The sequence below is a fragment of the Lissotriton vulgaris genome, chromosome 5 (assembly GCF_964263255.1).
Source record: "Lissotriton vulgaris chromosome 5, aLisVul1.2, whole genome shotgun sequence".
NCBI classification, from domain to species: domain Eukaryota; kingdom Metazoa; phylum Chordata; class Amphibia; order Caudata; family Salamandridae; genus Lissotriton; species Lissotriton vulgaris.
The window spans coordinates 47,371,088-47,384,861 of record NC_141693.1 but is presented as its reverse complement, the minus strand read 5'-3'; the positions used below and the strand labels follow the sequence as shown (position 1 = coordinate 47,384,861).

General features: G+C 45.4%; 1 protein-coding gene across 5 annotated transcripts in view; it reads left to right on the top strand.

Annotated features, from left to right (window-relative positions):
- The window catches only part of LOC147710105 (butyrophilin subfamily 2 member A1-like), a 440,009-nt gene extending 427,668 nt beyond the window's left edge, over positions 1-12,341 (top strand). For 4 of the 5 annotated variants that reach the window (XM_086920805.1, XM_086920803.1, XM_086920806.1 and 1 more), the window contains one exon: positions 10,722-12,340. In XM_086920805.1, the coding sequence (XP_086776931.1) occupies positions 10,722-11,236 (515 nt within the window). In that variant the 3' untranslated portion in view covers positions 11,237-12,340. Of the gene's footprint in view, positions 1-10,721 lie in introns of all 5 variants that reach the window. The other variant, XM_086920804.1, reaches the window with a different exon arrangement.
- Positions 12,342-13,774: the final 1,433 nt, after the last annotated feature.

The following is a 13,774-nucleotide window of genomic DNA, read 5'->3' as shown; positions in this document are numbered from 1 at the left end:
TTGGAAAGAGGGGTGGCTACACTCATTCCCTTTGTTCAGTTTCGCGCCAGAGCAGGGGCTGGTAGCCCCTGCAACCGGTTTGAACTGGACAAGAAAATACGTAACAGTGTAACAAGAGCGCACAGCAAATATAGGTGAGTAGTAATGTCCAAAGTCTGAGAATAGTGCTCCAGGAAGATGGGATTGATTACCACAACCCAATATCCAACCACCCTCCGGTGATCTTAAATTGCAACAATGATTCCTCCGAGCACTTGCAGTAAAAATAACAGTTCTCCACTTGTATTTCCAGTTGTCTGTTTCCAATTTTTTATTTTATCCAACAGATTCAAAGCCCATACACTAAGGGCAGCGCAGCCAACACGTGTTTCGTCTAGTCAGTTATTGACTTTTAGACTTCTTCAGGGCTGCAACCCAAACAACAACATATAAGACAAATAGTACACTTCATAGGAATACTACATCGTAATGTAGACTTATATCTCAATTCCATAAAGGGTTAAGGGATACACCCTTGAGTCACCAAGTGTTGTAATGGCGTGAAAAGTAGAAGAAAGAAAAAGAAAACCAAAAGGCCAAGTCCAAACCAGAGTCACCATTGTGTAATAGCTTATTCACTAACAAAATAGTCTGCCATATTTCCAGTTTAAGCATATAGCAGGTGCATATAATTCAGTCCTTCCTCCATTAAAGGAGGATTAATCTTAACCAAAAATCAATTCAAGGGTGCAGAGTCAAATTCTCCGTACTCAAAGTAACTAGGAGATCTTCCCAAGTCAGCTCACCAATCTCGTGAGCGTGCAGTCATACCATGACGTTTAATTCTGGTCATTAAAGCGCAGTAGTTTTATTCTAAAGAAAAGTAAGACTTCTATAGTTATTATCCCCCACACCGTCTGTACCGGTCTACAATGTACTCTCTTAGAGCTCACCTCATTGGACATGTATGCCAATCATCGTAACTCCTTCAGAACCTTCTAAACAATGTATCCGTATCCTAAGGAATATAAAATCGCATGTAAGCGATAAACTCTATAATGACATATCCTCATATCAAGCTAACTGGTAGCAATGCTCACCTCTATTACATAGTCCCACTTCGTCCATCACCACCCCCTTTTGTACCGTTTTTGGCCGCCAAAAGTGTGGCAGGGTGTGCTCAGACGTGAGTCCCTTGCTCAGTTTGCCACTGGATTCAAGCAAGCCGGCTGAAGATGGCTGGAATGCCAGAAACGGGTCCTCGGAAGCTTGTTTCCGGTCCAGGGAATACATGGCTTGGCAGTTCGGGCTGGACTGTTCCCATGAGCCACAGGGTCAGACTGATTTGCATATAGCCATGTCTGAACTGGGGTGGCAGAGTGGGCTAAAGTACTGGTGATGGATTAAACCCAGATCTTTTGACTGGGTGTGAGTGTTTGATTGATTCAGAGGCTCCGTCCATCACCACCCCCTTTTGTACCGTTTTTGGCTGCCATAAGTGTGGCAGGGTATGCTCAGACGCGAGTCCCTTGCTCACTTTGCCACTGGATTCAAGCAAGCCGGGCTGAAGACGGCTGGAAAGCCAGAAACCGGTCCTCGGAAGCTTGTTTCCGGTCCAGGGAAGACATGGCTTGGCAGTTGGGGCTGGAATGTTCCCATGAGGCACAGGGTCAGACTGATTTGCATATAGCCATGTCTGAACTGGGGTGGCAGAGTGGGCTAAAGAATGGTGATGGATTAAACCCAGATCTTTTGACTGGGTGTGAGTGTTTGATTTATTCAGATGCTCCGTCCATCACCACCCCCTTTTTTACCACCTCTATTAAATAGTCCCACTTCGTAGTATATCGATAGTAATTCCCAAGGCACGTGTCCGTGTCCTAGAGACAAATAGAGTTGTATATAATCAGCAATTCGATCATAGTAGGTCCCCCCGTGTTTTACCCTTATAGCCCGTCTCTTACCTCAGTATACTGCTCCCTATCCGTAAATAATCCCGGCGTGCAGCATCGCCGCCATATTAGAGTGTCTATTTATATGAAAATAGAGCGGGCGCCATCTTATAATGATCAAAACTTATCAAAGAGTAATAAATTAGTCAGAGTTAATACAGTCTACCTGCTATAGTCATCATTATTCTTATAATCTCGCAGAGTTGCCATGGTCTCCCATCACTTACTCCTGTAAAAGAGTCTCTATTCGTGAAAAGTCACAGTGTACCGTATTGCCGCCATGTTAGAGTGTCTATTCATATAGCGAAAGAGCCCGTGCCATCTTGAAATGGTCAAATCCTATCAAAGAGTAAATCTATCAAATATTATACAGTCTGCTAGCTCTAGTTTAATTAAGTGAATACCATAATCGTTCGTCCTAATACTAACCTATTAATCTCTGTACGTTTAGCATCCTCGAATTAGGGTATTACATTATAGAGTCGGAAAGTCAGCACCGATGATACTATTATAACGTGATAAGGATCGTTCTGTTCTATATTATTCAGTACCAGGATCATAAGGGTAATCATCCGCTGGACCGTAATATCTTATAACATAAGTCAATATATAGGTATATGGAGGTGTCAATAATTTATATAAATGCCAAGTCCAATATCTCTAATTATAAGAGTGGGGGTTAATTATGATGAAAAAATAGTGTTAAAAATAGTTGAAGGTCAGAAAAGGGGTAGAGAGGTTCCAGAGAGAGGATAGATACATAAATATATCAACATTGCAGTGTAACAGTTTATAAAAGAGGAAATATGACACGTATCCATCATCAAGCAAAAACATATCTTACAGGTCAACATTTATCCACATATGCTTAGTGGCTGTTGTTTTTAGTCTTGGCCAAGGTAATATTCCAATTCATTATCGACATTCAGCCCCCGCTCAACCGCCTTCAATTTCATTAACCACAACACCTCTCTTATTCGCCATTGCAGTTGCCTGTTGCCCCCTCTTGGGTCTTGTTTTATGTGATCAATGCCATGAAAGCTAAATCAATGTTGGTCTCTATTCTCATTATTTTGAACCATATGTGAGGCAATCGGGTAGCGGGTATCACCATTTCTAAGAGCTCTGAAGTGCTCCATCATTCTGTCCTTTAGTCTTCTAATAGTGCTACCTACGTAGATTTTACCGCAACTACACACTATAACATAAACCACATAGGTTGTATCACAGTTCAAAAACATATCTATAGTATAGTTCCCTGAGTCATTATAGTTAAAAGTTACTTATAGCCCATCTACAAGAGCTACACTTACCACATTTGTGAAAGCCTTTAAGTTTATTTCTTAACCATATTTTACTCTCTGGTTTCCTCGGGTAGCTGGGGCTAATCAAATTGGCCAGTGTAGTGCCTCTTTTAAATGTCAAACTCGGTTTTTCATTAAGAAAAGGCGACAAATCATTATCTAGTTTAAGTAAATATCAGTGTCTTCTAAGAATAGAGTATAGCTTAGCACTATCTGCATTATACTTAGTAATCATTTGTGCTTTCTCAGTCACCTGTATAGTGCTCTGCTGTTTTCTCTGTAAAGTTTTGTCACGTTTCAGTTTCCTGGCTCTTGCCTCAGCCTTCACAATTGTCTGTTTGTCATAGCCTCGATTGATGAATCTGCGTTACATATCCTTTAAATTGTAATCAAAGTCCTTCTCATTAGTACAATTTCGTCTGGCTCTAGTCATTTCCCCATAGGGTATTGCAGTAATTTGACTACTTGGATGACAACTTCCTGCAGCAGATAGCATTACAGCTAGTGGGTTTCCTGTACACCCTACTGCCTAATCTGTCTCCATCTACAAATAGTTCAATGTCCCAAAAAATTATATGGTCTTTATCATAATGTGTCGTAAATTTCAGATTGAAAGTGTTGTCATTAAGGTAATCAAAAAAGCCTTTCAGTTCATCCACCGAACCCGTCCATATTCATAGGCAATCGTCGATGAAACAACCCCAATAGTATGTATACTGTATCCATCTTTGCCCACCATGGCCCCAGATCCGCTCCGCCTCAAACCAGCCCATGAATAGGTTGGCAAAAGACGGAGGGAACCTGGAACCCATAGTAGTCCCAAGGCGTTGTTTGAACCAGTGCCCATCGAATAAGAATACGTTATTTTTCAGAACCATTTCTGTCATTTTCAGAATCTTCTAAGTATGTTCATAAAACTCAGCCAACCTACGGCTCAAAAAGTAATCCAATGCTTGTATTCCTAGTTCATGGTCAATATTAGTGTATAGCGACACTACGTCTAGTGTAGCCAGAATCATTCCATCCTCCCAGAGCAGGTCATTAATTATGTTGAGTACATGTTTAGTATCTTCAATAAAAGAAGGTAGGTTCTGTACATAAAATCTGAGAAAATTATCCACATATTGTGACAATCGCTCAGTTGGCCCTCCGATACCTGAGACTATAGGCCTCCCAGGAGGGGAGGGTAGGGCAGAAGCAACTGGTGGGTGAGGTACAGAAGCAACATGGAGGGGAGGGCAGAAGCAACATGGTGGGTGAGGTACAGAAGCAACATGGAGGGTGAGGTACAGAAGGAACATGGAGGGTGAGGTACAGAAGCAACATGGTGGGTGAGGTACAGAAGCAACATGGAGGGGAGGGCAGAAGCAACATGGAGGGTGAGGTAAGGAAGCAACATGGTGGGTGAGGTACAGAAGCAACATGGAGGGGAGGGCAGGAGCAACATGGAGGGTGAGGTACAGAAACAACATGGAGGGTGAGGTACAGAAACAACATGGAGTGGAGGGCAGAAGCAACGTGGAGGGTGAGATACAGAAGCAACATGGAGGGTGAGGTACAGAAGCAACATGGAGGGGAGGGCAGAAGCAACATGGAGGGTGAGGTGCAGAAGCAACATGGAGGGTGAGGTACAGAAGCAACATGGAGGGTGAGGTACAGAAGCAACATGGAGGGTGAGGTACAGAAGCAACATGGAGGGGAGGGCAGAAGCAACATGGAGGGAAGGGCAGAAGCAACATGGAGGGTGAGGTACAGAAGCAACATGGAGGGTGAGGTACAGAAACAACATGGAGGGTGAGGTACAGAAGCAACATGGAGGGTGAGGTACAGACACAACATGGAGGGTGAGGTACAGAAACAACATGGAGGGGAGGGCAGTAGCAACATGGAGGGGAGGGCAGAAGGAACATGGAGGGTGAGGTACTGAAACAACTTTGAGGGTGAGGTACAGAAGCAACATGGAGGGGAGGGCAGAAGCAACATGGAGGGGAGGGCAGAAGGAACATGGAGGGTGAGGTACAGAAACAACTTTGAGGGTGAGGTACAGAAGCAACATGGAGGGTGTGGTACAGAAACAACATGGAGGGTGAAGTACAGAAACAACATGGAGGGTGAGGTACAGAAACAACATGGAGAGGAGGGCAGAAGCAACATGGAGGGGAGGGCAGAAGGAACATGGAGGGTGAGGTACAGAAACAACTTTGAGGGTGAGGTACAGAAGGAACATGGAGGGTGAGGTACAGAAGCAACATGGAGGGTGAGGTACAGAAACAACATGGAGGGTGAGGTACAGAAACAACATGGAGGGGAGGGCAGAAGCAACATTGAGGGGAGGGCAGAAGGAACATGGAGGGTGAGGTACAGAAACAACTTTGAGGGCGAGGTACAGAAGCAACATGGAGGGGAGGGCAGAAGCAACATGTAGGGTGAGGTATAGAAGCAACATGGAGGGGAGGGCAGAAGCAACATGGAGGGTGAGGTACAGAAGCAACATGGAGGGAAGGGCAGAAGCAACATGGAGGGGAGGGCAGAAGCAACATGGAGGGGAGGGCAGAAGCAACATGGAGGGGAGGGCAGAAGGAACATGGAGGGTGAGGTACAGAAACAACTTTGAGGGTGAGGTACAGAAGCAACATGGAGGGTGAGGTACAGAAACAACATGGAGGGTGAGGTACAGAAACAACATGGAGGGTGAGGTACAGAAACAACATGGAGGGCAGAAGCAACATGGAGGGGAGGGCAGAAGGAACATGGAGGGTGAGGTACAGAAACAACTTTGAGGGTGAGGTACAGAAGCAACATGGAGGGGAGGGCAGAAGCAACATGTAGGGTGAGGTATAGAAGCAACATGGAGGGGAGGGCAGAAGCAACATGGAGGGGAGGGCAGAAGCAACGTGGAGGGTGAGGTACAGAAACAACATGGAGAGGAGGGCAGAAGCAACATAGAGTGGAGGGCAGAAGCAACATGGAGGGTAGGGCAACCTGGAGGAAGTAGCTAGGGTAAAGAAAAAGAGACAGCAGGGGACAGCAAGGGGGCACACGGGTGAGAGAAAGCACTGTGGATCTGGGGGAGAGAAGCACATGGACAAGAAAGCAACACATGGGACAGAAGCATATGATGGTGAGCCCGGCATGGAGAGCTTGGAGCAGAAGCGCATGCGCAAAAGAGAGCAACATGGACTGTGGAGAGACGAAGTACAGAAGGGAGAACACTGGGAAACATATGCACTACTACTGAATGCTTAACAAAAAAGAAACAAGCAGGGTCTGAAAATGAAGCATTAGAAGAATAGAAGTAATGAGGTCACGACCCACAGGGGGAACGAACATAAGAAGATGAAAGAAAGACCACACACGCGAACGAATAAAAAGCAAGGAAATAAGAGTGACAAATAAACCCAACCAATGGCAAGCAATGTCTGGGCTTTAAACCCATTGCACAGTTATAATGGGTCTTTGCACAAACAGACAGCTTCTGCTGTATGTTAGGCGAGACCTAAACCAGAAACAACTGTGTACTTAAGAGTGGGTCAGAAAGTGACGCGATGAAGATAAACAACTATAGGTAGACATAGAAAAGCCTCAGGGCTGCTGAACGGTTTCTACTGATTATATACACTGAGCCATGTCAAATATCTCCTTCAGAATGAAATGGAATAGTCCAGTTTGATGCAACATGAACATGATACGTTTTGAGATGAGAGAGGATGGAAACTCTAGACACAAGTTGTTCGTTTCCTGGTCACCATAGCAATCGCTCCGGATGATTTGCTTTCTCAATTTACGGCAGTGAGGGTCATTTCATGTTGTGTCTGGTATGTTACTGTACCTGAACACTAGGCTAAACCCCCAAACGAGATACAAAAGATATCTCATTTGCTTTTTGCCCTTGTGGACTGTTAGGATAGTACCATCTGCTATAAAAAAAATACTTCCACGAGATAGGCACTTCCTGCCATTACTGTTGGCAGTGTCGGCAAAGGTGTCAAAGAGTGAATGGTCATGGCGTCTGAACTAGTCCCAGTCGCACTGGAAGTGCTCTCTGGCAGAGTAGCAGTGAGAAGAGGCAGCGTGTCAAGCATTCCTATGCATCTGTGTGTGATCGGTGTACACCTTATGCTCGAGGCCACAGGAATTATGGAGCAATTGAGAACTAGCGGACCCTCTAGGGTAGAAAAAGTATGTGGCATATTATGCGGTTAAACGCTAATGATGAATTCCATTCTGCGCCGTGTTGCATTTCTACTTTAACATTTTAACATACAGGCGTGAAATGCAAAGCCGCACAGGTTAGCATCAAGTCTCTGCCTGTTTCCTTGAGGCTGGAAGAGGAAACAAGGGAACCCTACTCACTGCGAGCCTGGGTAACAGTTTAGCAAGAAACAATGGCTCCTGTGGGCAAATACGAACAGATTCTGGTAAAGACAAACGCACAATGGCACTGAGGGTGATTCAAATTAGAAGCCAAGACAGGAAGCTGTGTATACACAATATGAATATATTTGCAATCAAAAGCAAAATAGAAATCAACAATTCATTTCAGTAGCATTATCCACACATATGTAATCAAAAAGGTGATGGCGTGTCTCTAGTGAATTTTTACAAAAAAAGAAAAACCTAAACTACTAAAGTGAAACATAATAATATTTAGATGACATAAGGATTCTAATGTTCATATACGTTGAAAAGAGGCTGTTCCAGCCGCCGGAGCACTACAGTCCTAACTCGGCCCCGGTGCGTTTCCCCTTAGGATGTGCGGAGCAGTTCTGACATTCCTCGTGTGGTGTGCCCCCATATCCTCCTGCAGTTCAAGCTCATTGGTCTGGGTGCTGGATCACCTTCCTCCCCTTCTAGCGCTCTGCTTTAGAGAACCCGGGGCAGCGCTACGTGGGCCGTGTAAACTCCAGTGGGGAGGGCCCAATCTCCATTCCGTCCCTATGCCTTGGCCCAGCCCCTCCTTTCTCTGTTCTTGCAGTGCCCCCTACTGGTGACGGATCAAGGCCCCAGGCCCCCTGCTCGAGAGCTGCCGCTCCCCGACGGCCATCCGGTCAGCGCTCGAGTCAGTGATGGCGTGTGACTGCTTTGGTCTTTTACCTGCTCCGCGTCCTTTGGGTTGCTGACTGGCACTCCTACTCAGCGATGTCCTGTGTGGGGGTTCCACAATGCCAATGCCTGGGGTCATGTCCTGCAGAGCCGGCGCGCCTGCGAGCTCCCGGGTGGTGCAGGGGCAGCTTCTCCTCGCCACCTCTCAGCCGACGACCCTCGATCCCCCCCGTCACTGCTCTCGAAGTCCGTTGCCTGCGTTTGGGTCTTTCCCTCTACGTCCACGCTCAATGCCTCTGTCGTGGTATCACCGCAGTCCATTTCTGCAGTGATGGGTGAGTTTCTCGATGGCAAGGCCCTGGGTACTTTCTCACCGCCATCCTTCGCCATACAACCATCCTGTTCACCAGTCCATGTCAGCTCACACTCCGGAGTCTAATGTGACTTGTTTTGTAGTCCGCTGGATTAGAATTCAATCGTTTTTCAGTATAATAGAGGGTTTGTGCGCGGAGCGTTAGGAACTCGCGTCCGCCATGTTGGCTGGCTGGCCACTTCCCCCATTGGAGTGGCTTTGTTACTCTGTAACATCTAATGCAGAGTACTGACTAGTAAAGTATACTTTCGAGTAGCTCTGTCACTCTGTACCTTCTAATGCAGTGTACTGACTATTACAGTACACCTCTAGTAGCTCTATCAAGCTGAATCATCCGCGGCAGTGTACTGACTAGTACAGTATAACTGCTGGTAGCTCTGTCCCTCTGTAGCATCTAATAGAGTGCACTAATTAGTACTGTATACCTTGGAGCAGCCCAGTCACTCTGTAGCACCTAATAGAGTGTACTAGTTAGTACTGTATACCATGGAGTAGCTCTGTCCCTCTACAGCATCTATTAGAGTGCACTAATTAGTACTGTATACCTTGGAGTAGCCCAGTCACTCTGTAGCACCTAATAGAGTGTACTAGTTAGTACTGTATACCATGGAGTAGCTCTGTCCCTCTACAGCATCTATTAGAGTGCACTAATTAGTACTGTATACCTTGGAGTAGCCCAGTCACTCTGTAGCACCTAATAGAGTGCACTAGTTAGTACTGTATACCATGGAGTAGCTCTGTCCCTCTACAGCATCTATTAGAGTGCACTAATTAGTACTGTATACCTTGGAGCAGCCCAGTCACTCTGTAGCACCTAATAGAGTGTACTAGTTAGTACTGTATACCATGGAGTAGCTCTGTCCCTCTACAGCATCTATTAGAGTGCACTAATTAGTACTGTATACCTTGGAGTAGCCCAGTCACTCTGTAGCACCTAATAGAATGCACTAGTTAGTACTGTATACCATGGAGTAGCTCTGTCCCTCTACAGCATCTATTAGAGTGCACTAATTAGTACTGTATACCTTGGAGTAGCCCAGTCACTCTGTAGCACCTAATAGAGTGCACTAGTTAGTACTGTATACCATGGAGTAGCTCTGTCCCTCTACAGCATCTATTAGAGTGCACTAATTAGTACTGTATACCTTGGAGTAGCTCAGTCACTCTGTGGCATCTAATAGAGTGCACTAATTAGTACTGTATACCTTGGAGTAGCTCAGTCACTTTGTGTCATCTAATACAGTGTACTGACCAGTACCTTATACCTTCTAGGACCTCTCTTACTGTTCAAAATCTAATATAGAGTACAGAAGCAGAAACAACATGGAGCCATATACATTGCAGTGTACTGACTAGAGAAAGATGCCTTTTGAGTAGCTCTGTCACTCAGTACCATCTAATGGAGTGTACTGAGTAGTGCAGCATTCTTTGGAGTAGCTAGTACAGTGTCCTGCCTGCTGCAGTGTTCAGTCTAATGTGGTGTTATGTTGTATGCTGTATAGTGCAGTAGTGAGTAGTGCAGTGAGCACTGTGTGTGTGTGTGTGTGTAATATGCTGTGTGATGAAGTGTGGTGTTTAGTAGAATTTCCTGTCTATTTGGTGCTGTTTGGTGTAGTGTGTGCTGTAAATGAACGCACGCTGCAGTGGAGTGACTGCGAGCAGTGTGTGTAGTATGGTGCGTGGTGCGGTGTAGTGGGCAGTAGAATGTCCTCTCTATGTAGTGCTGTTTGGTGTAGTGTGTGCTCTGGATGAATGCGCGCTTTAGTGTAGTGAGCAGTCTCGTGCTGTGCGCTTTAGTGTGGTGAGCAGTCTCGTGCTGTGCGCTTTAGTGTAGTGAGCAGTCTAGTGCTGCGCGCTTTAGTGTAGTGAGCAGTCTCATGCTGTGCGCTTTATTGTAGTGAGCAGTCTAGTGCTGCACGCTTTACTGTAGTGAGCAGTCTAGTGCCGCGCTCTCTAGTGCCACGTGCTCCTTCCAGATGTGTTGTAAATGAATCATATGTAAATCAGAAGCAGTAATTCCAGCCTTTCTTTGTGTCTTTAAATCTCTAATTGTGAATCTCTTCTCTGCAGTGACGGTGACTCTGGATCCTGACACGGCTCATCCTAAGCTCCTCCTGTCTGAGGGGGGGAGACGAGTGAGATGGACGGGCACAGAACAGACCCTGCCGGACACCCCCGAGAGATTCACCAACAAATACAGCCCCTGTGTGCTGGGAAGCGAGGGGTTCACCTCCGGCAGACATTACTGGGAGGTGCAGCTGCTGCAGGAGTGGGAAGGGTGGAACGTGGGGGTCGCAGCAGAGTCTGTGGACAGGAAGGGAGGGTTCACATGGTCACCTGAGGGGGGAGTCTGGGCTGTGTCGGGGTGGGAGGGTCAGTACGAGGCTCTCACCTCCCCTGAGACCCCTCTGACCCCTCGTAAGGAGCCCCTGAAGCTGGGGGTGTATCTGGACTACGAGGGGGGGCGGCTGTCCCTGTACAATGCTGACTCCATGGAGCTTCTCTACTCCTTCCCGCCGGCCCCCTTCACACAGAGGCTCTTCCCCTACTTCTGTCTCTGGGGAGTGGAGCTGAGGCTGGTGTGAGCCCCCCTCCCCCCTCAACTGTCATCCACGGTTCAAACACCAACATTCCAAGCACCTTCCTCACAATGACCCTCACCTGTTTCCATGACAACCAGAAGCCTCAGTGAAACTATGTATCTCTTTTCCTTGAACATTTTTAAAACAAGGACAGACAATATTTGCCGTGAATCATGCACCAAACATCATGTAACATATGATAAAGTCTCTGCAGAATCAAACAAGCACTGGCATAGCCAATAGGTCTCGCATTTCAGACCTTATTAGTCTTTAGCCAGAGCTATTGGCTTTGGCAATGTTTCTAAGGTTTGTTGTAGAGCAGTGTGGCTGCTGTGCTCCGTACTGCAAACCTGGTGTCTAGTGCAGTGACGTGGGGCAGTGGCATGGTGTGGTGTGTTGTTATAGGTGTGTTTTGGTGGGATGCATGTCGGTAGTGTGCTGGGGTGCATGTGGATGGCATATGCATCTTTACAACAAAAATCACCAATTGTAATTAGATTAATAATGCTTCTCTGCAAACTATTGAAAGGGCAACAAGGGTAAATGTAATATGCATGGCCCCATGGGCCAATCTAACAAGTTTATAATAGTAAAATATCGATTAAAAACAACGAAACTACCGGCCTCTCTGTAACTCTTACGTTTACTGTTTGTGTTTCCAAATTGTTCAATCCCTAACCACATCGGTTGGCGGCCATTTCCCAGAACCCACAGTCACTCATTGCAATGATCTAGCAACTTTTTTTGTAAATCTCTGAAGTGTACTGTTCCCTATAAATACAATAAAAAAAACAAATTCTACCCCAAAGAGAAAGACTCTGGACTCACCCACCGTTTGCCTCACAAACTCCCCCTCCCCATTACCAAATAAACTCTTCCAACACTTTTTAGTAAAGTGAAATCTAGTTCCGCTGTAGACCCCGCACCTCCCCACATACTCCTTCAAGGATACAGCCACTAGATACAACTTCCTTCTCTCTCACGCAGGAACCTTAATCGCCAAAGTTACATTTACATTTTTATTGTCGCCTGAAACCTCTGAACACACAAGTAAATGCTCTTTGCAGCAGGCATCTTAATCCTCTGCGAAACTTTAGCATGAGTGGAAACAGCCACTAGATAAAACTTCCATTTCCGTCCCGCAGGAACCTTAATCGCCAAAGTTACCTTTACATTTTTATTGTCGCCTGAAAATGTATGAGCACACAATGACATGTTCTTTGCAGCAGGGCTCTAAATCCTCTGCACCACTTTAGTATGAGTGGAAACAGCCACAAGATAAAACTCTGATTTGCCTCCTGCAGGAACATTAATTTACAAAGTTAACTTTACATTTTTATTGTCGCCTCAAAATCTCAGGACACACAAGAACATGTTCTTTGCAGCAGGCATCTTAATCCTTTGCTCTACTTTAACACGAGTCGAAACAGCTTCAAGATAAAAATTGCTATTTCTCTCAGAGAAACATTATTTGCCTTGGTTACCGTTACATTTTTATTGTTGTTTGAAAACCTCTGGGCACACAAGAACATCTTCTTTGCAGCAGGCACCTTAATCCTCTGCGCTACTTTAGCATCAATGGAAACAGCCACTAGATACAACGTCCATCTCTCTCCAGCTAGAACATTGATAGCCAAAGTTACCTTGACATTTTTATTGTTGCACAAAACTTCCATCACTCTCCAGCATAAACATTCATCGCTAAAGATACAGTCACATTTTTTTTGTAGCCTGAAAACCTCTGGACACACAAGGAGATGTTCTTTGCAGCAGGCATCTTAATCCTCTGTGCTTCTTTAGCATGAGTGGAAACAGCCACTAGGTAAAACTACGATCTCTCTCCAGCAGGAATATTAATCGCCAAAGTTACCTTTACATTTTTATTTTTGCATGAAAACCTCTGAACACACAAGGACATGTTCTTTGCAGACGACATCTAAATCCTCTGCGCTACTTCAGCATGAGTAGAAACAGCCCTGGATAAAACTCCCATCTCTCTCCCACAGAAACATTAATTGCCAAGGGTACCTTTACATTTTTATTGTCGCATGAAAACCTTTCGATACACAAAGACATGTTCTTTGCAGCAGGCATCTCAATCCTCTGCGGTCCTTTAGCATCAGTGGAAACAGCCACTAGATACAACTTCCATTTCCGTCTTGCAGGAACCTTAATCGCCAAAGTTACCTTTACATTTTTAATTTTGCCTCGAAACCTCTGAACACACAACAACAAGTTCTTTGCAGCAGGTATCTTAATCCTCTGCACTACTTCAGCATGAGTGGAAACAGCCACTAGATAAAACTCCCATCTCTCTCCAGCAGGAAAATTTATGTCCAAAGTTACCTTTACATTTTTATTGTCGCCTGAAAACCTATGGACACACAAGGATATGTTATTTGCAGTAGGCATCTTAATCCTCTGCGAAACTTTAGCATGAGTGGAAACATTCACTGGATAAAACTCTGATCTGTCTCCTGCTGGTTCATTAATCACTAAAATTACCTTGCATAAAATTCCCATCTCTCTTCAGCATAAACC